The 27920-nt window shown below is 30.3% G+C and overlaps 1 protein-coding gene across 2 annotated transcripts; it reads left to right on the top strand.

Moving 5' to 3' along the window:
- On the top strand, window positions 12207–23983 carry LOC109330401 (transcription factor HBP-1b(c38)-like). Of its 2 annotated transcripts, XM_019564593.1 has the most exons (11): window positions 12207–12836; window positions 12947–13047; window positions 13730–13821; window positions 13979–14101; window positions 14531–14599; window positions 14702–14761; window positions 14911–14988; window positions 15146–15224; window positions 15482–15753; window positions 17608–17847; window positions 23615–23982. In XM_019564593.1, the coding sequence occupies exons 1-11, from the start codon at window positions 12574–12576 to the stop codon at window positions 23762–23764; spliced, it is 1527 nt and encodes a 508-aa protein (XP_019420138.1). In that variant the 5' UTR covers window positions 12207–12573; the 3' UTR covers window positions 23765–23982. The 2 variants fall into 2 exon arrangements, with proteins under 2 accessions (XP_019420138.1, XP_019420139.1); XM_019564594.1 differs by lacking the exons at window positions 12207–12836; window positions 12947–13047 and adding an exon at window positions 13345–13460 and having other exon boundaries at window positions 23615–23983.

Here is a 27920-nt window from a genome sequence, read left to right as displayed (position 1 = left end):
GGTCTACATACTTAGATGGACACAATATCAATGTTTGTCAATTAAAAGATGGTTTTTAGCAATGACAAAGTTGACATAACATTATTATGTTCAATCAAATTATGGTATTTAATGTTGGTCGACCAATACAAACTTTAGCGTCGACCATTATCAAATTAATTAGAATAATCAAATTTGATAAATTGATATTAATTGTTTTTGTTACTTGATTTTGAATATATTATTTGAATTTATTTATTATTGTTTCAACTTGATAAATTTGATTTGAATTTAATGATAAGTGTTTGAGTATTATACTTAAAATTTATTTTAATATTACATTATAATAAAAAATTAGTTGTTAGCTTGACAAATAAAACTCAAGCTAAATTGGAAAAGCCTATGCTAAAGAACAAATTAAAGTTGGTCTTGCATCAATTTTATGGTCTACGTATTTAGATATATACAATATTAGTGTTTGTCAATTAAAAGATGGTTTTAATTTAGTAATGACAAAGTTGACACAACCTTATTAACCAAGGTTATTATGCCCAATCAAATCATGATATTTAATGTTAGCCGACCAATACAAACTTTAGACTCGACCATTGTCAAATTAATTAGAATAATCAAATTTAATTAATTGATTTTCTTTTTTTTGTTACTTGATTTTGAATATATTATTGGAGAAACCTATGCTAAAAAACAAATTAAACTTAGTCTTGCATAGACTTTATGGTCTACGTATTTAGATGGACACAATATTAAAGATAATATTGGAGATTTTGAGAAGATGATAGTTGGTTAGGAAATTACAAATTAGTAAGTTAAGTTTATGTTAGTTACTTGTTTTACAAACTTTATTTTCGTCTTTTCTCTTGTATAAATAAGTCATATTGACTCACTTTTTATTCATTCAATTCAATTATGATAATGAGAGATGTTACATTTCAATGAATGCTTTGATTCTCTATTCTTTCTCTTTTTCTTCCTTCTTTCTTGTTCATCTTTTCTTTCTCATTCATGCATAGCTCTTACCATTTTAACATGGTATCACAGCAAAATAATTATGCATTCTTTCATACTTCTTGATTCATCAAGAAGATTTCAAGCATGACTCCTACCATTCTGCCATGAGTGGTTAAGCGTTGTTATTAATTCAAATCAAGCTTCAAATCAATTCCAAGCTGGAGAGTGAAAATTTTCACTCACCAGCTTGAGGGGGATATTAAAGATAATAGTGAAGATTATTTTTGGAAGATGATAGTTGGTTAGGAAGTTACGAATTACCAAGTTAAGTTTATGTTAGTTACTTGCTTTACAAACTTTCTTTTCTTTTTTTCTCTTGTATAAATAGGTCATATTGACTCACTTCTTATTCATTCAATTCAATGATGATAATGAGAAATATTACATTTCAATGAAGACTTTGATTTTCTATTCTCTCTTTTTCTTCCTTCTTTCTTGTTCATCTTTTCTTTTTGATTCATGCATGACTCCTATCATTTTAACCCACAATATTAATGTTTGTCGATTAAAATATAAATTCAAAAATTGACACAACTTTATTGATCAACTTTATTATGTCCAATTAAATCATGATATTTAATGTCGGTCGACCAATACAAACTTTAACTTGGACCAGATGTCATGACATAATAAAAATTAGTCATTCTATTCAAGCTAAAGGCGTGTTTTTAACATGCAGATAAACCTCCCAAAGGTACAATGACTCGCATAAACAGATTGTCACCTTCTCCATGATTCTCTACACTCTAAGGTTAAAAAACAATTACTTGTTGCTTTCCTATTCTCAAAAATCAAATGAAGCAACAAAGTAAAAAAAGAAGCCATGATACATAGGAAGAAAGTATTCAAAATCTTTGAAATGACAATATAACAGTGAACGAAACTTTGGCCATCATATATAGGACTGTTAACTAGATGAACTGAAGTGATAAACCACCAACTGATTTAAGTATAACTGAATACTCATTTATTTTTTTTATTGAAAAAATCACCGAGAACTACAAACTTTGTAATAAGAAGTCCATCTATAAAATTTAGCCAGGGGAAAAAATCATTTGTAAGATCAAACTTGAATGCTATAAATGTAAATAGAGAATGTGTTGCCTCATATGTTATTTTCTTATTCACTCCATAATAAAGAATCATTATAAACGTTACAAATATTTTATCATTAATATAGGAGTACTTATATAAGGTTCATTGTGCTCTATTTTCTGGGTTGGACATTGTATCCAGATATAAGTCCAATCATATCCCCAAGGACAGCCAATATGACCATAACCTTATAGGCGATGAACACTCAACATTGAGCCCTCTAAAGGCAAATGGAGCAATTGAAGGTTCCAAATGGGAGGCGACATGGTTGTGACTCAAGTGATTATGAGTCAGAAATGAGGAGGAGACGTGGGGAAGGAAATAAATCATTAACTCGTAAGTTATCATGTCAATCTACCAAAAGAGGAAATAAATCATTCTACATGTTTCATCCTAAAAGGAAAGAATTTCCCCCAGACGCCTACTCCAAAAGAGGCAATAGTTCTTTAGGAACTTCAGTGATTTATTGTCTAACACAAAATAATAAAAATATCCTAAACTACTTATGGGACAAAGGACCCGCACTTTATTAAATGCAACTCAAAATATGTCCTGTTTTCTCAAAAACCTGTGGGGCCAGTTTGGCTCACATCAGATGCTAATTGTTGAATATTACTTTTATAGTGTTTGTGCCGACCAAAACTTGAGGAATTATTGCAAAAAAATTTAGTTTTCACACAAAAACAACTCAAGCCCAATGTAGAAATCATGCCCATCTCACTAGATAGACCCATGAAATCACGCCTAGCGCAATCCCTACACTAATCGAAAATAACAACCTGTAGAGTCCACGCCCAACGCAATTCTTGTGTTGGGCGACAAACAAGGCAAATCCTGGCATAGTTGGTAACTCAAATTCACCAAGTGAAATGCTTGAGCTAGGAAAAATTGAACAATTACGTCCAACGCTGCTTGGCTACCTGAAAGGTTGAGGCTCGACCATACGAAGCATTGTGTCCAGTGAATTCTTGTATTGGGCAAAAATGGCATGTTTCAGACTCATTAAAATGGGATCAAGTTAGACAGGTTAGATACACATTTGAGCATACAACTTTCTACTTGAAATACTCTTAAGTCTTGGGTTAGTTTACCTACATTTAAGTTTAGAAGCAAGAAGGAAAGGCTAGAGGATCTAATCCATGTTTATTATAGTAGTAATTTCTTCTATATGAGTTGTATTCCTCTTTTCAACCTTTGTTTAGTCATATGTCTATGTGTAGCTAAATTTCTTCTTATTGGGATTGAATGTAATATGACCTTAATATATACACTTCGATTTGGATTTATACTATTTCATTATGCTTTGATTCTTATGAGTTGATTTCATACTTAATGTTTACTTTAAAGATTGACAACCTTTATGTACAATTTTGTGAATGTAAGTGCATTGATAAGTCCTCTTTATAATTCTGAATTTATCAACTCAACACCAATATATAATTGTTAGACATAGATTTATATCAATTAGTCACCTTATGCGTGTTGTGGTTTTAGTTGCTAGACATAGAGCTATTTTAATAAGCTACTAATATAATCTAGACATTGGAGATTAGTACACTTAAGGTGTTGCATTAAAACTCAATTCCACGAGCATAGTTATTAGATATAGAAGTGTTTTTAATAGTTCTACATCTTATGAATAGAGTTACTAGACATATGACATTATTTCCATGAGCTGTTAATTTGACTATGACATTATCATTTAGTACTTTTGAAGTCTCGTTGTTGTGAAAAACCCATTGTTGAGTAAATTAGTGTTGTTGAATCAAGTGTATATTGATAGTGAATAGTAAAGTTCAACTCCAACATATTTATTCTTAATAGTTTAATCAATTAGTTAAAATTAGTGTAATCAAACAACCAACCAAATCTCAATTGAAATCAACCTAGAATAATAATTTTTTGGTTGAAAGGCTAGTGTCATGCAAGTCCTTGTGGATTAGACAATTATTTCATACTCATTTGTGATATGTTATTTGGTGTAGTAATTGACTAACTTGCTGGTTAGCAATAGAGATGAGAGAAATTTCTTCATGGAGAAGGGAATGAAGATAGGGTGATGAGTAAAATTAAATAACAAGGTAAGGTGTAGGAAGTACTACTTAATAGAAACTTGGTCAATTAAATTACCAAATCGGGTTGTCATAAACAAGTATAAAAAATTGTTCAATCCACAAGGACTCATACTAGTTTTTCAACCAAAAATTGATATTCTAAGTTGGTTTCAAATTGTGTTTTGGTTGCTTTGTTTAATTATACTAGTTACTAACTATTCGATTAAACTATTTGGAATAACGATGTTGATGTTGAACTTTACTATTCACTATCAATACACACTTGATTCAATAATACTAATTGAGCTAGCTATGATTATTTCACAACAAGGGTACCTCAATGGTACTAAATGATAGTGTCTTAGTCAATTTAGTAGCTCGTGAAATAAAGCTCTATGTCTAGCAACTCTACTCATAAGGATAACTTCTGTCTTGAAATTTAGTTAGTGTTTTTATACGATATCCACAATTTCTCATGATTTCTTGCGATTTCTAATCCAATACACAAATTAATGGGTTCTATTATATTAGCTATATGTTGTGTATTATAAACGATTTCCACAAAAGGTGGTTAAAGGATGTCTTGAGCAGTTACATATCCAGGACCTTTGACAAAAATAGACGCGTCCCGAGTTCCATACATATTACTTCTCAATACAATTTCTTTCAAATTCATTAAAATTTCATGGATTGGTTCTTGAATACCTACTAGCATTGAATATTCATGTGGTATTTTCTCATATTTTGAACGTGTGATACATGTTCCCTCGATTTCGCCGAGTAAAACTCTTCGCATTGCAATGCCTATTGTATCGGCTTGACCTTTCATAAGTGGAGACAGAATAAAGCGCCCATAATAAAGACGCTTACTGTCTACTCTTGATTCAACACACTTCCAACGGAGTGTTCGAGTAGATACTCTTACTTTCTCTCGAACCATAGTAATATATTATATATATTATTAAATCCTTTAATGGTTTATTTCTCTTGAAATCGCTTCCATGTTTATTTTTCGTTTTACACACGTCGTTTTTTCGGAGACCTACATCCATTATGTGGCATAGGGGTTACAACCCGTATAAATTTTAATAGAATGTCACTTTTACGAATAGCTCTTAATGTTGCATCTCTTCCGAGACCCGAACCTTTTATCATGACTTCCGCCTGTTGCATGCCTTGATCCGATACTGTTAGAATAGCATTTGCTGTTGCGGTTTGAGCGGCAAATGGTGTGCCTCTTCGTGTACCCTTGAATCCACAAGTACCGGCGGAGGACCAAGAAATTACATGTCCCCATACATCAGTAATAGTCACACTGGTATTGTTGAAACTAGCTTGAACATGAATAACTCCCTTTGGTATTTTACGAGCATGCTTACGCGAACCAATACGTCCATTTTTACGCGAACCCATTTGGGGTATAGGTTTTGCCATACTTTATTAAATTTTTTATTTAGCAATTGAAGTCCAAGATCTATGGATATATCCATTTTATATCAAAACAAGATTCGTTACTATTTTATAAGTTTTCTATATTAATTATACTCTTTTTATTAATTCTATATTAATAGAATTTGAAATATCAATTATTTTTTTATTTCTTTTTAATAGTTAGAATATATATAATAATTTAATATATCTTTTTATAAAACTTATAGATATTATCTATATTATTTAATAAAAAATTATTTTATTTATGCATTTAGTCTCAGTCCTTTACTTTAGAATTGAAAGCCCTCCTTTGTGAAAATTTTATCCTTGTCTTTGTTTATGTCTTGGATTGGAACAAATTACTATAACTCGACCTCGCCTATGGATCAATCTACATTTTTCACAAATTTTACGAGTAGAGACCCTTATTTTCATATTTGTCATTCCTTAGATGAATCCATAATCTCTTTATTGGAAGAAAATAAGTTTTACTTTAATTTTTCACTTATAAGTGTAAGCGACCCCAAAAAAATATTTAAGTTGAAAAAAAATAGTCTAATTAAATGATTTGGACTACCATTTCAACTTTCGGGATCATATACATATAAAATATGAGTACGTCAAGTCGAATCCTTTCGGAAACATAGACTAGAATCAAACAAAATAAGATTCTATAATATAAAGGGGAATCTGGAACATACCCTTGGGAAGTTATTCCATAATTAAAACTTCATGAATCCATTTTCTTTTGTATTCTTATTCCAGTTAAACTTCCGTCACGCATTCACTATTGTATGAGGAGTACATTCACTATTGTATGAAGAGTACTATTTGAAACCTATGTTTTTTCTCTTTTTTGACAAAAATGGATAGAAGTTTATCATCTCATATAATTCGGATATCAGAAAAATTACCATATATAACATAAAACTTCTCTGCCTATTCTTTCTAATCGAGCCTCTTGATCTGTTATTATACCTCTAGTCTAGAAGTAGAAAGAATTACAATTCTCATTCGTCCTAAAATTCTAGGAATTCGTTGATAATTAGAATAGATTCGTAGACCGGGTGTACTGATCCGTTTTAAAATTAAAACAGGTTTATACGATCCTTTCCTATTTCTTCCATATCTTAGAGTTAAAACTAAAAATATTTGTCGTTTTCCCGATGTTTTCTCACATTTTGAATAAAACCCTCTTGTAAAAGTATTTTAACAATGTTTTCGTTAATGTTAGTAAATGGTATTTGAACCGTTCCTTTTCTATTCATGTCAGCATTTCGTATAGAGGTTATTATGTCAGCGATGATGTCCTTACCCATGATAAACGAAAATGATTCTTATCCCTGATTTTTAATGTAATCAACGTGCTCCTTTTTCTATTGTTTATTCTAAAATATTGATATCTTTTATTTATTTATTTTATTGAGTGATCAATTTTTTATGAAATATATATATATATATATACATATATATATATATACAGAATAATATAAAAATTACTATAATAATTACTACAAAAGGTATATGTGTCGAGATATAATTTATTAATGAATCTATTTTATTCACAAATAATATATCTATGCCAGAATTTCGTCTTAATGACCAACAAAACATACCTATATGTCAAGAAATTATGTTTGTGAAATTGAGTTTTAATGCAACACCACAAATGTACTAATTATCAATGTCTTTGTCATATTAGTAGCTTATTAATATAGCTCTATGTCTAATACTATACTAACAATATAAAGATTTATGAATTGTTAGCACACCTATATATCTAGCAATTATGTTAATAAATTTGAGAGTTAATTAGTGTTCATATGACTCAATGTCTAGCAACCATATCAACACATACACAAATGTGATAAATTATTATATCCAAAAACTACTCAGCAACAGTCGGACAAGTGGGAAATGTTGGGAATATAAATCTACATGAAGAAATTATACAAATATGATGAGCTCCTAATTTCAAAATTTAGAATGAGAATTTCTTCATGCATTCAAAATAGAAAAATTGTTCTAGAGAGGATGCCAATCTCTAAGTACACATTAGACATACTAGTCAACTCATAATAGTCAAAATATAACAATTAAGCATAAATCTTAATCAAATTGTATACATCAAGTAAATAATACATCCAATCCTAACAAGTGAGAAGTTTAACTATAAATTTTCATGATAACTAAAAACAAAAATACAAATAGAGAAATACAACTCGTAGGAGAAGAGATTACCTCCTCAATGAGCATTCAGTAACTTCTCTAACCTTTCACCCTTACTTTTACATCTCATTTCCACCTAAACTATCCTATAAATTAAGAGAAATAGAGTACATAGTGTATCTACTAGAATTAATACCTAATATGTCCAAGTCGATCCCTTTAAAGAGTCTGATTTTTGAAAGATTTGTCTAACGCAAGGATTTTGTGGGTGTACCTCTTCGACTAGTCAAGCCTCGACCTTTCAACTAGCCAAACTACATTGGACGTATGTACCTTAATTCGTTAGGCGCATGCTTTGAGGTGGGTCAACTACTTTTCACCAATTTATGTTCCTTTTTGCTTTTCCAACTATGGATAACATAACAATCATATAATAGGATTTATCCAATTATTTTATTTATTGCAAAGTATAAATGGCATTTATTTAACTTTTAAATTAAAAAAGATATTCAATTATCTTTTTATATAAAATAATTTTCACATCTAACAAGTACTCTTATATCTACCATGTTGTAATTCCTAATTTGTAGATGTCACAAGAAACTCAAATTTTTATAGTCTTGTGCTTGAAACTGTTTTTATAGACTTTTACTTGTTTCTATTTTTTTAGTGTATCTTCCTTAGTATATATTTTCAAAGTCAATTTTGTCCATGCTGAGAATTGTAAAGTATTGTAAAATAGATTAAATAAGTATATCAATCATCCACCATGTAGAGATAACTTATGTCTGAAAGCTTGGCTGATATGACTGTGATTATTTTATAGATAAATTCTTCAATCTGAAAACCATTTGTAAGATTCAACCTGTGATAAAATCATTTTCAAAATTAAGGAACATCATTGTCTACTATGTCTACCTACACCGGCTTAATTAAGAAAACATATCGCAATATAATTTAATATATCTCCTTTTGAATCATTAAAGGTGAATATTAGCTCTCCAAGTTGACAAGGGATTTCAAAGATTAAAAAAATCCTAGACGTAGAAATTTATGGTTATTAGCTATGTAAAACAACATCAAAATAATTGCCTTCTTGTTTATTTGATATGGGGCTAAATAAAAGAAATGAGACGAAGAGAACAATATAAAATTAAATCTTGTGTTCACTAAAATAAAAATAACAATAGCTAGCTAATAATAAATAAGAAAACATCTCCAAGGTTCAACTCAGTATTAGGAAAGTTACTTGAATTGCGCTTTCTCTCCTCTCCTAAAAAAAGTGTTTATCAAAAGTAATAAAAAAACATGAGGGAGGAAATCCAAAAATGGTATTTTGCATAAATCAAGATTCCTGAAATTATCCAAAGGAAGAGTTTTGGATTTGGATTTGAGTTTCGATTTGGGACTGAGTTAATGAAATATATTTTATTCTTTTATTTATGCCTATAAAAAATAAAATAGAAAGTTTGTTTTATGTCCTACAACTTTTTTTTGGTCTCAATTTGGTTAATCAAATTTATATTTCCTTATATTCTTGATCTGACATTAATTTTTATCTAATGTTGTTAGAATATTGTTAAAACCATTAAAATAATATTTTTCCTTGGTGTTGACTTGAGAAGAGAGAAATAATGTAATCAGATTAATGAAATAATGTTAAGACTAACGGCTTCTAAGGAGATAACGGATAAAAGAGAGGTGGAAAAAGTTAAAGAATCAAAGTGAAATAAACAATTAACTTAATGGATCATAATAGTAGTTTTTCTCATAAAAAAATCCTATAAAAATATTTCAATATGCATAATACCATGTGTTAAAGATTATTTTGTCTATAAGTTTGAAAATAGATGTTCCTACCAACGGGTTAAGGTACGATTATCGAATTCAACATATACTTGTGTTGTTTGAGTCCAATTTCACTTCCCTCGAAAATCCACCTTTTGGTTATCGAAGGTCAATGTTAGATCATTAATTATCTAATTGGACCTGAATATGGAGAGCAAGTTAACCCAAGAATATGATAAATATGGGTGCGAAGCAACACATTGATGATTCCCTAATTTCTTGACCCTAGACATATTATTAGAGGACCCCACCCATTAATGGTTTTAGCCTTTTAGGACGTGTGTTGATAATGTTGTACATAGCCCTTTAATTTAGAAGCGTATTTTCTGTCACAAAAATATCACTTCATATATCATTTGTTATTATTTAGAAAATATTTATTATTAATTATTTAGAAAATATTTAGAAGCCAATTATAAATGATAACATGTTTAAAATCAAGTAGGAACAAATCATTAAAGATGAACATATTAAATTTGATTCTTCTAATTAATTTGGTAATATAATATAAATATGAAATATAAAAATAACCTTACCTATGTATTATATATATAAGGATTTTCAATATTATTTTTGGGGAAAGGATCCCACAAGGCAATGGCATGATCTCATCCCCATTGTTAATTACCATAAGCTCTCTCATCCTTGCTGAAAAATCTCTACGAGAGAAAGAGGTGAGAAGATAGTATGAAGAAAAATGTGTGTTTTATTCTCTCATTTTCTTCTCCTCTAACTTTCTTCTCAAAATGGAGAGAGAATTTTTATAGCATCCACCCATTTTTTTACTCTCTCCCTTCTTTCTCTCCTCTCAACCAAATAGGAGAAATTAAATATTTCTTCAACTTCTTTCTCTATTTTTTTTCTCTTTCCTAACTTACCTCTACCAAACAAAGGCTAAATGAGATTGTCACAACCAGAATCTTCAAACCTTGGTACAAATTATCATATCTACTTATTAAACACTTCAAAATATGTTTATGTCACTTGTTGAGATCGAGTTCTTAGATTATTCCATTTTAGTAATTTTGTCAATCACATATGGGGAATAAGTGATATAATTGATCAAAAAATCATTTATGATTATTGTTAAAAAAATTGTACTAGCAAATGAACTAATATTTTTTAGGATTCGTGATTGTCATCCCAAAAGTATTGCTCACATGAATCAAATAATTGACATTTTGGTCATTATAGGAACCTAGTATGGCTTTACGGACCAATACATTTTTATTGATTACCGTTAATTTTCATCTTTAGTAATTGAGAAAGATAATGAGTGAGGTTATTATAATGACATAATATAGGATAAATCAGTAAATAATACATTAATTTAATAAAAATAAACTTATTATATTTTTTGAAGAGAATAAAGTATCTATTAACATAAGGAGATAAGTTATCTCTAAAGAGATAATAAAGTATTTTCTTACGCCAAGAGATAAGTTATCTCCTTAAATCCACTTATTTTTTAATATATGTCTTTTTCTTCTTTTATAATACATTTTAAAATGAAAAATTCTAAAGTGAAAGAAATAAGACACATGTCAAACAATAAGTAGATTTAAAAAGATAAATTATCTCTTGATTGAGAAGATATTTTATTCTCTTTTACATAACCCTAAATTTATTTGTTTAACATTTAATTTAATATTAATTAAATATATAATAAGTCGCGGTTAGCCAAGATTCCAAGAACTACTGTGGAAAGCAAAAACCGCTGAGTTACGATCCAATAGACAGAGCCGCCTCAGGGATCTACGTGTAAGTTTGCATGAAAATGTCAACAGTAATAGTTGAACATGGAGAATGACTTTTTGGTCATTTCACCTATTAGAATAAGAGAGAAAAAGCTTGATGGTGATCTTATACCTCAAACAGTGTCTTACTCTATGTTCCAAGTCAATCAGAATACTTTATTTTATTATTTTTGTTTTTCAAATTTTTATTTTATTCATGTGATAATATATAATTGACTTGGGGATAGAGAATGTGATATCATCGAAGACAAGTGATCATCCAAAAAAAGCTACCAAGGAAGCTAATACCTTATTTTTCCCATCCCAAATTAATAAATATTTATGGGGACATAAATATTTATTTATTAATAATGTAATTTTATAGTAAATAAAATAATTAAAGTGTCATCATGTATATTTTTGTTTGTTATTATATGATAATTATTGATGATACTTACTCAATATTAATTGTCCTAAATCATAACTCATATTCCATTTAGCATAATGTATAAAGAATAAAAAATGAGTATATTATCTATGTATAGATAGTGTAAATGTTTATGCACAATCAGTACATTATTCATCAATTAATTACATTATTTTTATTTAGAAGTCAACAATAATTAAAAAATGAATTGTAGATGATACAATAAAAATGTAAAAATTCATATACTATTAATATCTACATTTTTGTTATAAAAAAACCACCATAATAATAATAAAGTTTTGATATTTTCGATGGATATATAATATAATATTTCATATTTTCATTGACAATACACAACATATGAAGAATAATGAGATACTAATCTCTATTCATTCCATGTTGCCATCAACTCAATACTTGCTTCTCTTACCAAAAACCAAGAAGACAAATTTTCTGGCTTTTTCAATCTAGAGAGAGAAAGTGCGAGTTGAAGAGATTGTCCTTATAGACGAATGTTCTACCTGAAGAAAAAAAGAGATTTATAGTTTGCAGAAAGTCTTCTAATACTTCATCAAAGAGAGATGAGAGAGAGAGAAAATATTATAGCTGTAAATTGTGATAATAGCAAAAAAATGAAGGCTTGTCTTTTATTTGGTTGCATTCAATTCTATTAATATCTCTTTTTATTACTCTCTCTCAAACCTTGTAGCTCTATTCTCTATTGTAACCGACTCTCTTTCTCTTTTTCCGTGGACAAAAGGAAAATGGTTTTAAGTGCAACAAAACAAAGGTGGTTTTGCCATTGATGGCACATAAGAAATCTTTCTTATTAGGACAACAAGAACAAGAGCAAGAGACAAAGCTTTTAGGTTCTTCACTGATCATGGCTTCTGGTAGTGTTAAAAGCACCAACCCAACAACAACTACAACTCAACTTGAACCACTCCCACAACCTCGTCATAATCATCAACAACAACATCATCACCACTTTCATCAAATACAAGACAACCAAATCTCTTTTGGAATGATGCAATCTTCTTCTTCATCCACTATCCCAGGAAACTACTTGTAAGTTTTAACTTCAAATAATAATAATAGTTTTTGCTTTTGCTATATTTTTTGTTCTATAATCTATTTTGTTTATGTAATGAGTATTATGTGTTTGTTTGTGTGAGTAGAAGCATGGATTCTGGAGCTTATGATTTGGGTGAATTGGATCAAGCTCTTTTTCTTTATCTTGATGGACAAGCTGACCCTTCAAGTGTACAAGACCAAAGACGTGAGCATAGTTCTCCATCTCTTGTAAACAAACACACACATAAAAAATTCTTCTTGCATCAATATTTCAATACCCTTTTCCTTCAAATTCAAAAAGAGGAATACTTTTTGGTTATTTGTGTCACGGAAAAATCATGTTCAGCAGATTCATATCTGCAGCATAGTACTATCTTTGACCAGATCCTTGCAGACAGAAGAAAAAAATGGAGCGGACATTTTCGTTTCTTTTTTTAAACAAAAAAAATATTACCTTCTCTCTTCATCTCTCAATGTTTATTTTTTATTTATTTTTGTTTTCTTGTTTTTTATTTGTATTTTTTTTCTTGGAGCTGTGAGACCATGACATGTAACAAACCGGGTGTCATGATCTCCCTTCAAAAATTCCACATGTACCCAAAAGGGTGAACTAATAGGGTATGGGTATCTTCTTCCTTTACTTTCTCTACTTTTTTCATCCTTTTTTTCCTTCTTTCTGTTTTGATATGGCACAGAGCTACAATTACAAATGCATGATAATTCTTTTCCCTCACACTTCTCTTGCCTTGTCTCTCTTATTTCTCATTTTGGGTATTCTAGTAATCATTTTGTCCCTTTAAAAACAAACCCACTTTCACTCTTTCATTTCTCACTGTTTATATATATATATATGATGCTGAATTTCGTGCATGTATACTTCTCTGCAGAGAATTCATCATCATCAGGAATGAGGCCTCCAACTCTAAACATTTTCCCTTCTCAGCCTATGCACGCAGTGCCATCATCATCCAATTCCAAGGTATATATATAATAGTTATCCAAGTGTCTATTATATTACATGTACTATTTTGTTTTATTATCATTAATTCATTATTATTTCATGTCAATGCTATATAAGAGTAATTAATAACGACTAACTCATTGTTTTTTGTTTCTGTATGATTTTAATTGAATAGGCTGGCATGGACTTAGTATCAACACAAACAAGTGGTTCCAAGAAACCATCAGAACCGTCAATGGAGTTGGCCAACCCAAGAAATGACACCACTTCTGCACCTGAACCTCCCAAAGCTGTCAAGGTACGTAAACTATATATGTATAGATATATATAAGTGAAATATATATGCATCGGCAACGTAAAAATTTATATACAGTTAATGCATGATCATTTATTTATATTACTTTTATTTAAAAGAACATTAAAAATGAATGAAACTGATAGTATAAAAAACTCATATGTATTGCATCTTTTTCTATATATATATATATATATATATATATATATATATATATATATATATATATATATATATATATATATATATATATATATATATATATATATATATATATATTAATGAAGTAATGAATAGAAAAAGAATCAGAGTTTGGTAGAATCTTTGAAACATGAGGTTCTAAGCTTAAGTTATTATTGTCATCATTATTATTGTCATTATTGTATTATTATTTTTATATTTTCTAACTGCTATATGTATGTATTATTGCAGCGAGTGACCAACCGCAAGGGACCAACATCAAGTTCTGAACATGAAGGACCTAAAACTCCAGATCCTAAGGTTGACTCTTAATTTATCAAACTAGATAATTAATTTTATTTTATTATTTATGATTTTTTCGTGTCAATGAATCAATGGTTTTAAAAATGCTATTATTCACAGACACTCAGAAGACTTGCTCAGAATAGAGAGGCAGCTAGGAAAAGCAGGCTTAGGAAAAAGGTAAGTGATTTTCCCTAGAAAGATTATATTTTTATCTCAACTATGTTTTATTTCACCGTTTAGGTAAGACTTGTGAATGAGGTCTCTTATTTATGAACTATATATATAATTATTATTTGTCCTTTCTTTTTCTTTTTTTTCTCTCTCAGGCTTATGTTCAGCAACTAGAGTCCAGTAGGATTAGGCTTAATCAGCTGGAACAAGAGCTACAACGTGCTAGAGCTCAAGTAAGAAAAGAACCCTCTTCATTTTTTTGGTCTCACCCTTACTCAATGCTATAAATGAAAAAAACATTGGTAAACTTATAAGTTCAAAGTTCAAACAAAAGTATACTATTCATAAGTCATAACTGTATAAATAATATAATGTGTGTTTCTCTTTTAGGGCATGTTCATTGGTGGAGGTGCAATTATGGGAGGAGAACAGCAAGGCCTTCCTGTATCTATGAATACCACTAGCTCAGGTCTCTCTTCCTACATGTCATAAAACAACTATATGTCTCCCTATATATTTTTTTCAAGGTTTTACATTTGGGTTTGCAACCTTAATTTATGTCACGACATTGAGTTTTTGGTTGCTACGAGGGCCACATTGTGATTGTTGTAAACATAACATAACTACAACCGTGATTACAATCATAATTTAGAACCTTGATATTTGTATATGTTAGGCATGGTGCATGTCTTATTCAATTACGAATTTGTAAATCAAATATTTCAGAGGCTGCCATGTTTGATGTGGAATATGCAAGATGGCAAGAAGAGCATCATAGGCTAGTGTGCGAGCTAAGAGCTGCAGTTCAAGAACACGTTCCTGAGAATGAGCTTCGAATGTATGTGGATGGTTGCTTGGCACATTATGATCAAGTCATGAATCTCAAGAGCTTAGTAGCCAAAGCAGATGTATTTCATCTTGTTTCTGGCATGTGGAAAACCCCAGCTGAAAGATGCTTCTTGTGGATTGGTGGATTTAGACCATCAGAACTCATTAAGGTATATACTTACAACTTTTTTTTTATAATTAAATGTTAGGATGTTAATATATTTTACAAATTTGAACATTTACTCCGGAAATATATACTTACAACTTGTGGTGTAACTCAACTGATATCACAAATATTGCTATCAACATAAACCAATCATAATGACTCAGCACGTTAATATCACGTGACAACTATATGACAAAACAAAAGTACAAAAACATGGGGTTCTAATGTGAACTACATGGTTATAATTATATGACCCTGGAGTGGTACGTGAATAGCAAGTGATCATCATGTTTCACAAATTAAAAAATCCTTTCATTCATAATTCATTCCTAATAAATGTTATTTTTATTTTTTCTATAATAAATTTTATTTTATCCGTTGAAAAAAAAAAGTTTCACAATCATTTATTAAATACAGTTAAAAATTATTTTAATACCTTCCTAAAACTCATTTAGTATTCCTCAAAAGTCATTTTTGGATTGATTTTCAATTCCATTTAACGAAAAATGTACTGTAACTTTTTTATGAAAAGTGAATTTAAAGTGGAAGTAATTTATTTAATTATTTTACGATGAAAACACCTTTAACTTCCTTAACCATTCATTTTTTCTAGGGCCTCCTTAACCATTGACTTAGGGGAATGGCTAGCCTATCGAAATCATTTAATATCATTCTAATGATCTTCTACTGGCTTTGTCATCATCCGTATGTATTTGTCAACAACCATAAAAAAAACATGTAATTAACAAAAAAATAATAATGTGGATTTGCATTAATTTTATTGTATTTTTTCATTATATGATTAATCTCTCTATAATTATTATTTTGTTTTTATTGTTCATGTAAATCAAAAGAATATTAAATAAAGAAAAACTTAAAAATCTTTATATATATATATATATATATATAATGGAGATTGTGAGAACAGTTCTCATATAAAAACTGTGAGAACAATCAATCTGGGTCTTACAATCAATTATGTAGCAAAATTATTTGTATTTAGTTTCCAAAATGTGTTCTTATTTTTTTAATTACTGTAATATATAGTTGAAAATTTGTTGTAGAGAGCTTTTCAAATAAAATGGCATGCGGATATGGGGTAGGAAATTGAGGTGCGATATCATATTCATAAGAAGAAGTTGGAATTTTAAAATGTCAGTATAAACTCCATTTTGTCGGTGGGGCTACCAAAGAAAATTCGAGGGCTATGAATTTAATGTCATCAATGAATGACGAAAGGAATCATGAAGATTTCTGGTAATGGGTAGAGTTAGGCTTCATTCCCATAAAGCCTTACTTTAAACTCCAATTTCTTGTTGGAACACTAAAGATTTATAAAGAGAAAGAGAGTGGCACGGGTCTCTATCTCTCATTTTCTTCCTTTTCTCCCTATTGTTGATGTGAATAAAGTTCTTCATTCCATACCCCATCTTTTTCTTTGTACTGTAGTAAATCAATAACAATCTCTCAAGCATAAAATTGTGTGATAATGATATAATCATATTCACACATGCATGGCTATAGTATATAACTCGTGTAACCATTGGACTAAAATATTTAAACAAGGGGATAAAATAATTCATGTAATTAATGAGAGTATTATCTTAGTAGGGATGAACATGGTGCTAATATATTTTGTGTCTTGTAACCGACTTCAAATTCTAAATCTCTAATTTAAAAGAATAGTTAACCTGAAATTAATGGCAACTCGAAACTAGTCGTATAACTGGTGTTCCATAAAAAATTGGGATGTTACAATATATATGCAAGAAACTCCACATTTATATGACCTAGATATCATTCATGCTTTCTTGTCGGGTTGAAATTAATGTGTTTATATTGATTTATTGTTTTTTAGATTATTCTGAGCCAAATTGAACCTCTTTCGGAGCAACAAATATTGGGTATATGTGGGTTGCAACAATCTACACAAGAAGCAGAAGATGCTCTCTCGCAAGGGCTTGATGCTCTGAATCAATCTCTGTCGGACACTATTACATCTGACTCTTTGAGTTCTCCTCCCAACATGGCTAACTACATGGGGCAAATGGCAGTGGCCATGAACAAACTCTCCACTCTTGAAGGTTTTGTTAGACAGGTAAGTCATATTTATTACTTTGACTTAACATGCTTCTCTTAAACTTTAAAACTACGGTATAAAAATGATATATTATTACATAATTTCATAATGTTGATATGTGACATGCATTGTTGTGACATGCATTGTTGTGAAACCTGAGCTGGATGTCAAAACAAAAGAGGTTCCGTATAAGTTTGAACTGGTTTAAATGGTTAAACTGTCCGGCTTTATTTTATCCGTTGAAAAAAAAAAGTTTCACAATCATTTATTAAATACAGTTAAAAATTATTTTAATACCTTCCTAAAACTCATTTAGTATTCCTCAAAAGTCATTTTTGGATTGATTTTCAATTCCATTTAACGAAAAATGTACTGTAACTTTTTTATGAAAAGTGAATTTAAAGTGGAAGTAATTTATTTAATTATTTTACGATGAAAACACCTTTAACTTCCTTAACCATTCATTTTTTCTAGGGCCTCCTTAACCATTGACTTAGGGGAATGGCTAGCCTATCGAAATCATTTAATATCATTCTAATGATCTTCTACTGGCTTTGTCATCATCCGTATGTATTTGTCAACAACCATAAAAAAAACATGTAATTAACAAAAAAATAATAATGTGGATTTGCATTAATTTTATTGTATTTTTTCATTATATGATTAATCTCTCTATAATTATTATTTTGTTTTTATTGTTCATGTAAATCAAAAGAATATTAAATAAAGAAAAACTTAAAAATCTTTATATATATATATATATATATATAATGGAGATTGTGAGAACAGTTCTCATATAAAAACTGTGAGAACAATCAATCTGGGTCTTACAATCAATTATGTAGCAAAATTATTTGTATTTAGTTTCCAAAATGTGTTCTTATTTTTTTAATTACTGTAATATATAGTTGAAAATTTGTTGTAGAGAGCTTTTCAAATAAAATGGCATGCGGATATGGGGTAGGAAATTGAGGTGCGATATCATATTCATAAGAAGAAGTTGGAATTTTAAAATGTCAGTATAAACTCCATTTTGTCGGTGGGGCTACCAAAGAAAATTCGAGGGCTATGAATTTAATGTCATCAATGAATGACGAAAGGAATCATGAAGATTTCTGGTAATGGGTAGAGTTAGGCTTCATTCCCATAAAGCCTTACTTTAAACTCCAATTTCTTGTTGGAACACTAAAGATTTATAAAGAGAAAGAGAGTGGCACGGGTCTCTATCTCTCATTTTCTTCCTTTTCTCCCTATTGTTGATGTGAATAAAGTTCTTCATTCCATACCCCATCTTTTTCTTTGTACTGTAGTAAATCAATAACAATCTCTCAAGCATAAAATTGTGTGATAATGATATAATCATATTCACACATGCATGGCTATAGTATATAACTCGTGTAACCATTGGACTAAAATATTTAAACAAGGGGATAAAATAATTCATGTAATTAATGAGAGTATTATCTTAGTAGGGATGAACATGGTGCTAATATATTTTGTGTCTTGTAACCGACTTCAAATTCTAAATCTCTAATTTAAAAGAATAGTTAACCTGAAATTAATGGCAACTCGAAACTAGTCGTATAACTGGTGTTCCATAAAAAATTGGGATGTTACAATATATATGCAAGAAACTCCACATTTATATGACCTAGATATCATTCATGCTTTCTTGTCGGGTTGAAATTAATGTGTTTATATTGATTTATTGTTTTTTAGATTATTCTGAGCCAAATTGAACCTCTTTCGGAGCAACAAATATTGGGTATATGTGGGTTGCAACAATCTACACAAGAAGCAGAAGATGCTCTCTCGCAAGGGCTTGATGCTCTGAATCAATCTCTGTCGGACACTATTACATCTGACTCTTTGAGTTCTCCTCCCAACATGGCTAACTACATGGGGCAAATGGCAGTGGCCATGAACAAACTCTCCACTCTTGAAGGTTTTGTTAGACAGGTAAGTCATATTTATTACTTTGACTTAACATGCTTCTCTTAAACTTTAAAACTACGGTATAAAAATGATATATTATTACATAATTTCATAATGTTGATATGTGACATGCATTGTTGTGACATGCATTGTTGTGAAACCTGAGCTGGATGTCAAAACAAAAGAGGTTCCGTATAAGTTTGAACTGGTTTAAATGGTTAAACTGTCCGGCTGGACCGGATGATTTCATATATAATTAATAATTTTTATCAATAAATATATAATGATATATAAATGTAAAATTTTATATAATTAATAATTATATTGAAATAACACATCTCAATATTTTATTACACCGGTGTAAAACAAAAAAGATTAGAGTAGTGTTCCATTTTTTTTTAATTTTAAGTAAACCGTCTGGTTTACTTCCCGGGTTATTTTGTTTTACTAGGTTTAACACGGTCGGACCGGAACTTTCCCGGTTCAAAGCGGTTCAACTCTTATTCGATTAAAACTACAAATCATGGCCGTTATCAAGTCCAGTCAGTGTCAAACCGATCAAATCACCTAGTACGGTCTAATCTCACAACACTAGTCATACGTTTTAGTTAATTAACCAACTTTTATTTTTAAAACAACGTAAATTTTGATAAAATTTTTTTTTTTTAAATTTCTTGTTACTTTTTCATTAAAATTCATGATATACCAATATTTTGGTCCACTAGTTTTATGGTTAGGGTTTAGGATGATAGGGTAAATATTTTCTGGTACAACCAATGTCTCTTACCTTATGAAGATCGAATGAGACTTTATATCACTATATAATGAATGTTAGTTGGTAATAAGTTTTTAAAGTACATTAAAAAAATTCAATTGTATAGAAAATAATGTTTAATTAATTGATGGACGTTGGATTTGGTGAGCTAGTTTTGATGACCATTTGATCTTAGTTGATTAGTTTTATGGTCCCCACAACATGACCATGGTTCCATAACGGATCTCATGGGTCAGGTAGAAACAAAAATTTGTTCCTCTTCGGGTAGGGACACCTGCCCTAACCACATGAACTACTCCATCCATATATGTACCTCACTCACTCTCTTAGGGTTGTTACTTGGAATCTACAAACACATTATTAATATCCGTATCTTATATTTAGAGTACATGTTGGGGAGCCAATGTTTATATCTCGAAAAGGACTCTAGTTCCTTTCGGTTCTGTCTGGTACAGGTTCTTGGATACATTATATATAAACAAAACTATACCCCTAATAAGGAAAATTACGTGCAACCAAATTGAGTCTATATGTGTACTTAACCTCAAACTTGATAGGGAAATTATTTACTAGTTTTAGTCATTGTTAGAATTAAACACATTTATATAAGCTTTTTGTGTACTATGTTTAAAAAATGATTGGATATATAGTTTAGTAGCTACTCATATATTCAATAAAAGCATAGATATGGTACCATGATTTCAACAAAATAAAACACACAACTCAAGCATATTTTGATAAATATTGAATGCCTATGGTTACTAGTTTGTGTTATTGATCGTATACACGTGACACTAAGATATATAGATAAAGTGGTCCCTCACATTTACAATCCCAATTCAAAGATATCTCTTGAGCCCCATATCTATTGATGTCATAGTCGTAACCGTTTGACTTGAAGACACCACTTTAACTTCCTTTTTGACTATTTCTAAAACCACAAACGCATGAAGGATCGAGACTGCTATGTTATTTTGTGTTTTCTTTGGAAACTTTATGTTTGAGTTCTATACTAAGATGTGTATCATTGTATCATTTTATTTTTATTAGTAAGAAAATATATAATTTATATTTTACTCTTATAACCAATAAAAAATAAGAGCATATAAAGTTTGAGATAGAAAATGTGGCTTCTAATAAAACATATATAGATAAACGTGGGGTACATAAACTTTTAAATACCGGTTTGTATAGAGTAAAATAATTTTTTTATATTATTTAATTTAAAAATTAATAAATATTTGGATTCATAGATTTTTACCTAGTACTGGACCATACAGGGAGGATCTCAACTCAGTTTTAAATGAAAGGGGCATATGGTTATTTTCTAAGTAAGAATAATTTTATTAGATGAAAGTTAAAATACCTAAAAGTCTTTGTGAAATTTCGTTGTAATTAATCTGCACCTGCCACCTCATATATATCGTTGTTTTCATTTCATCAAGTTGGTTCACCAACTTTTATTGATTTCTATAGATGAATAGAAGATTTTAAATAAATCCTCTTTGAAAAACTTGTGGAAACAATGGGAAACAGGAATTAGATGAATTATTAGGTAGACAATATTAATCATAATGATTATTAGTTTTAGGACAACATAAGTAAACATCTTCCTATTTTATCTGTAACATCATCCAGACGTAGTTTGACCAGTTTGCAGTTTTTGTTCTACATTAATTTCTTGTAGACACATTATTGTCGTTGAAATTCTTATGATGGTACATGGTTTACTAAATGTGACCATAATTGTTGTCCAATTTGGATTCAAAAAACCAATGTTTCACAATAGTGTCTTCATGTGAACAATAATAATCAACTTCTTTGAAAATATTATCTCTTTACTATATAATAATGTTATTTTACAGCCCCGTTAAAAATCTTACATTATCTTCATCAAATTTCTCGAATTTTGACTATGGATAACTAGTCAAATCAGTGGGTAGAGGTCTTAATTTTTATCCTTGTTTCAAAGTTGGACTGAGAAAAGAAGGCACCGTACTAGTTTATCTGCTAATATTTTTGACAGTGTGTGACCATTACTTGATTATTTTCAGCTGAAGCATACACATGCATACATATACAACAATTAAGCCTTTAACCTATTAGATAGGATCGACTACAACATGTATTCATATGTATACATAAAGTTGATGTGTATATTATGGATATGGATTAGTTTAGATAATGTAAATGATTTTCAATCCCAACCAGTTTTAGCTATTAATCTTATTTCATCCATCAATGATCGATTTTAAATTTTAATAATAGTTTAGACTTTTGTTGGATAAAAATAAGATTAATGGTTGAAAATGAATGCATTTATAAAATGATTTGCACAAATGTAAATAAATTTCTATTTAGAGTTCACAATTTCAACTGCTCAGTCTCAAACCACCCAATTTTGGTAAGTGCCTAGCTAGACCAAAAAACGTAGAGATCAATTTTTTTGTGTATTACCAAGTGTATCTCCTTACATCTTGCATAAAGAATTAATCATTTTTGCAGTGACCTAACAAGCTAGTGTCGTTGTTAGGAATCAAATCTTTGATCTTTTAATCTCTCATGCGATCCAGTAATGCCTTAGACCAACATTTTGTTGGTAACATCTAGATCTATTTGACTTTTTTGTACACTTTTTAGGTAATACCAAAAGTATCCCTTCATTTTATGGTTAAGGAATTAATCTCTTCTGGGGTTAGTGACTACCCCTCTCAACAAGTGTCACTCTCAGGAATCAAACTTTTGATATTTTTGTCATCCTGAAAATCCAGCAGAGTCATACACCACTAGACCAACGTTTTGTTGATTAGATATATTTGAGTTGAATAAAAATCACTGAAAGTGGATCTTATTTTAGCATGATCGCAATGTTGTTTATTTTTTAAACAGGCTAGCACATGGACTAACCATATTTGGACCCTATTAAACCAGATCAAATTAGCCGAAAGTCTATCTACTTGAATCGGCTTTTAATTTCTAAGCCCACTTATTTGCAGGCCTATTGCAAGCTCCATTTGTACTTGTATTGTATATATCAAATTTCAAAAAAAAAATCATATGTTTGAAATTTTGCAGGCAGATAATCTGAGGCACCAAACAATTCATCGTCTGCATCAAATCCTAACGACACGCCAAGCAGCAAAGTGTTTATTGGCCATAGCAGAGTACATCCATCGTTTGAGAGCACTGAGTTCTCTATGGTTGGCACGCCCTCGCCAAGAATAGCAAGTAGTAATGCATGGCATCACTCCCCATTAAGCAAGATAACTATATATCTACCTATCTAACTAGCTTTATATATATATGGCTATTGTGACTTCTTTAATTGTTCACTTCACTCTAGTACCACCTTCCTCATTAGATTATTGATCATCAGTTGTATAGATTGACAAATATAATTAATATAGAACTAAATTCCGCCGCTAGTAGTGTTCTCTCTCCATGTCTATTTCTTTATATAAATTCTTAAATTTGATTTTTTTTGTATTATCAAGGGTATTCTTCACCCTTTTGGATAAAGAATTAATCCATTTCGTAGTATGCAATGTCACTCCTAACACGTGTCGCTCATAGAAATCGAATTCTTAACATTTTGATCATTCTCGAATTTGATTGATTGTTATTAGTTATCGATAAAGAAAAGTGACATGAACAAATGGAGGAGTACATGTTGTCAACAAGGACCCACATAAATTTTGGTTTTGTTTGCTTTGGATGGAAGTTTGTTCCTGATTGAGTGGGAGAGTAAGACATTGTGCCATCATTATTTTGTCTTTTATTTCTCAATGAATAAATTAGGTAGGCCGTTATTATAAGGTTCAATTTGGTTTTATTTAGTTCCATTTTATCAGTTTCATTATTCAATTTTGAATAATCTATAACCCTGATAATATGTTTTTAGCTAGGGATTGCATAAACAAGATAAACAAAATAATGATGTGATGAATATGATATAAGGGATAGAAGATATGACACCACAACTTTATAATGGAGCATCCTATGTGATGGGAAGTAATGAATACCAATTAGATAAACTTGAGAGCTACTCTGATCCCCAAGTGTTCGATAAGGGGTCTTCTTCCACTGTCATCACTCCAAGCCTAGTATGTACGGACCTTTAGGCTATCTTTGAGAGTATTCTTTCAGAGGAGGAGGGAAGGAAATAGATAATTTTGGTAAGTGTCCCCTTGTTTAGAAGTTGGGAAAAGGAAGAGAAATATTTTGAATAAATTAAATGCACAAAATAGTGTCTCTATCAATAAGGCAGCTAGAGAAAACTATGCCATGTTGGCCAAATATAATATGAGAGAAAGATGCCTACATCGATAGTGTAAGAATTTTTTATACTTTCACTATATCAATTGTCATTCATTTTCAATTATTATTGACTTTTAAGTAAAAGTAATATAAATGAATAATAAATGATACACCAGCTATGTATAAATTTTTACACTGTTAGTATTCAAATATTACACTCATCTAATATCTAGAAATGCATAATAAAATGATTTCCCATAACGGCCTCATAGAGAAGAATCAAATATGGCTTGGTTCAAGTTTCATTTGCATTCGGTATAGGTTGAAAGAGGCTTGGGTCATGCATATGATAAGTAGATGATGTTCAAGGCCCAAGGCTTGTTAACCATGATGGAATTGTGTTATTCATCTTTATTTTCTGTAAATCTTCCTTCCATTATGTATATATACTAGTATTTTTATGCATGCATTTTAATACTTATTAGTAAATAGTGTTTTTTGGACCACATTATCTATCATACAAAATTTACCTTTCCATGTATCGCTTTCCTATGATTGGTCAGAAAATAATTTAATTATTATATTTTTAACTTAAATATATTTTTTAGCCAATCACATAAAGTGACGCATGCTTTAGAATAGCATATGTGTTCCCGTATTTTTTCTGCATTGGAGATTGATGGTTATTGAACTACATATTTTACTTTAGGATTTGGGATTAGCTGACTAAGGAATATTCATATCTTCTTCTATATTTGATTAGTTAGCTGACAAATTTGAGCTTCTAACTTAGAACTAAAATTCAAGTGAATGTTGTTAGGATGTATACACCTGTCATTTTTCATCTCTTGAAAGATTGATTGGTTGTAATTTTCAACTCTTTTTCATCTCTTGCATGGTGCTAACTAATAGATGATTAATTATTTTTGATGTATTTTGGTACTGATTTGTATTGAGGTATCATAGAATAGATATTTTATTTCTTTCCTTTTTAGGCAAGTTAGTTTGTAACTGGATAAACAATTTTTCCTCTTTTAGCATGTTGTTAACTTTGTATATAACCAGTTTTCCAAAGCTTGGTATTTCATTGAATGAAATCAAAAAGTATGAAACACACAAAATTCAATATGGTATTAGAGCAAAATTTGCTTTGAATACCACTGTGAATATCATCCAAATTCATTCTACATTTTCTTTCTTCGTCTCACATTCAGAATTTCTTCTTCTTCGATCCTCTCTATCTTTCTCTCATATCATCCAGATTCATTCTACGTTCTCTGTCTTCATCTCACATTCAGAATTTATTCTTCTTCGATTCTCTACCTTTCTCTCAACAAATATCTTTCTGATTCTTCTTCATCTCCTTCTCACCATAGCAATGGCAGATTTTACATCAGAATCACCAAATTCCTCATACAATGGTGAAGGGAAGAACCCTAGGAATCCTTTCTTTTTGCATCTAGGAGAAAATCCAAGATCAATTTTGGTTTCAACACCTTTGGATAGAACAAATTATAATTCATGGAGTAGAAGCATGAAACGTGCATTACTGTCAAAGAACAAGTACAAGTTTGTTGATAGTTCAATTTTGGCGCCAACTTTTGATGATCCTATTTTTGATGATAGGGAAAGGTGTAACACCATGGTAATTTTATGGATTACGAGATGTTTAACATAGCAAATAGCACAGAGCACTGTTTATATTGAAAGTGCACATGTGCTGTGGGAAGATTTGAGAGATAGGTTTTCTAAAGGTGATCATTTCAGCATCTCGGATCTAGTGCAAGAACTTCATTCAATTAAGCAATGTGAGAAGGATATCTCAAATTATTTTACTGATTTAAAGATAATTTGGGAAGATTTTGAAGTTTTAAGACATACACCTTCATGCACATGTGTTGTAAGATTTAAATGCAACATGATGTAATATGTGAAAGAACAAAGAGACTCTGAATATGTGATTTATTTTTTGAAGGGTTTGAATGAAAAATTTAGTACTACCCGATCTCAGATTTTGCTGTTTGAGCCTTTGCCAACAATTAACAAAGCTTTCTCATTATTGCAACAACAAGGAGGGCAACTAGCCAGTGTTAATGCAAAAATCATGTTTAACTCTAATGGAACAGATTCTGTGGAAAGTACAAACAAGATATCAAGCAGTAATACACAATGGAGAGGTGTTCTTGGTAGAGGAAATACCTATGGAAGGAATGGTATGAATTCAAACAGAGGAATAGGCTTTGGAAGAGGTTATGGTTCAAATAGAACCAATAATACTAAAGTATGTACTTTCTGTGGTAGAGAAAGACATACAACTGACACTTGTTATTATATGCATGGTTTTCCTCCTAACTTTGGAAAATAGAGAACAAACATTGGTGCTGTTAACAGTGTTGAAATCACTGATTTGGTTTTGTCTAGCAAGATAAATGATTCATCGACCATAGAAGATAACACAAAGGCTTCTTTGAGTTTTTATCATGCACAATATGTTGAACTTGCGTCATTGCTGACTAATATGGGTATGAGCAACTTTGTTGAGCACAGAGGGAATCAACTTACCATAATGCCTCTTGATCAATCAGACTCTCATAAGGACTCAGGTAACATCCATCCATGGATACTTGATATTGTTGCTACTAATCATGTTTGTCCACATTTGTCTAGATTTACAACATAACAATCCATTAAACCAGTGGTTATTAAGCTCTATAATGGATCTGTTGTTACATCTAAGTATTCAGGCATGGTTATGTTTATTGAAAATTTGATGCTGCAAAATGCAATGTTTGTTCCTGAATTCAAATACAATCTCATATCCATACATAAGCTTGTAGTTGCATTGCAGAGTAATTTTTTATGATTCCCAATGCATTATCCATGATATGAGTACCTTGACGATGATTGGACATGCTAAAGTGCACAACAATCTCTACATTCTTGATACACCTTCAAGATCTTGCATACCAAAGATTTGTCTTGTTAATTTAGTTTCCAATATTTCACCTTCTGATTTGTGGCACTTCAGATTAGGACACCCATCCATTGATGTTTTACAACACATTTTCAAGATTTTTCATAAGTACATTTTGATGCTAAAAGAGTATGTGATTTTTGTCATTTG

The sequence above is a fragment of the Lupinus angustifolius genome, chromosome LG16, assembly GCF_001865875.1.
Source record: "Lupinus angustifolius cultivar Tanjil chromosome LG16, LupAngTanjil_v1.0, whole genome shotgun sequence".
Lineage (NCBI taxonomy): Eukaryota > Viridiplantae > Streptophyta > Magnoliopsida > Fabales > Fabaceae > Lupinus > Lupinus angustifolius.
This window is presented reverse-complemented; position numbering and strand designations above follow the sequence as displayed.

What these genes read in the sequence shown, in the direction of transcription:
- LOC109330401 (XM_019564593.1), top strand. Translation starts at nt 12,574, where the DNA reads ATGGCACATAAGAAATCTTTCTTATTAGGACAACAAGAACAAGAGCAA. An exon ending in CATCATCATCCAATTCCAAG is followed by an intron (nt 13,822 to 13,978) that starts GTATATATATAA and finishes TTAATTGAATAG; the next exon opens with GCTGGCATGGACTTAGTATC. An exon ending in AACCTCCCAAAGCTGTCAAG is followed by an intron (nt 14,102 to 14,530) that starts GTACGTAAACTA and finishes GTATTATTGCAG; the next exon opens with CGAGTGACCAACCGCAAGGG.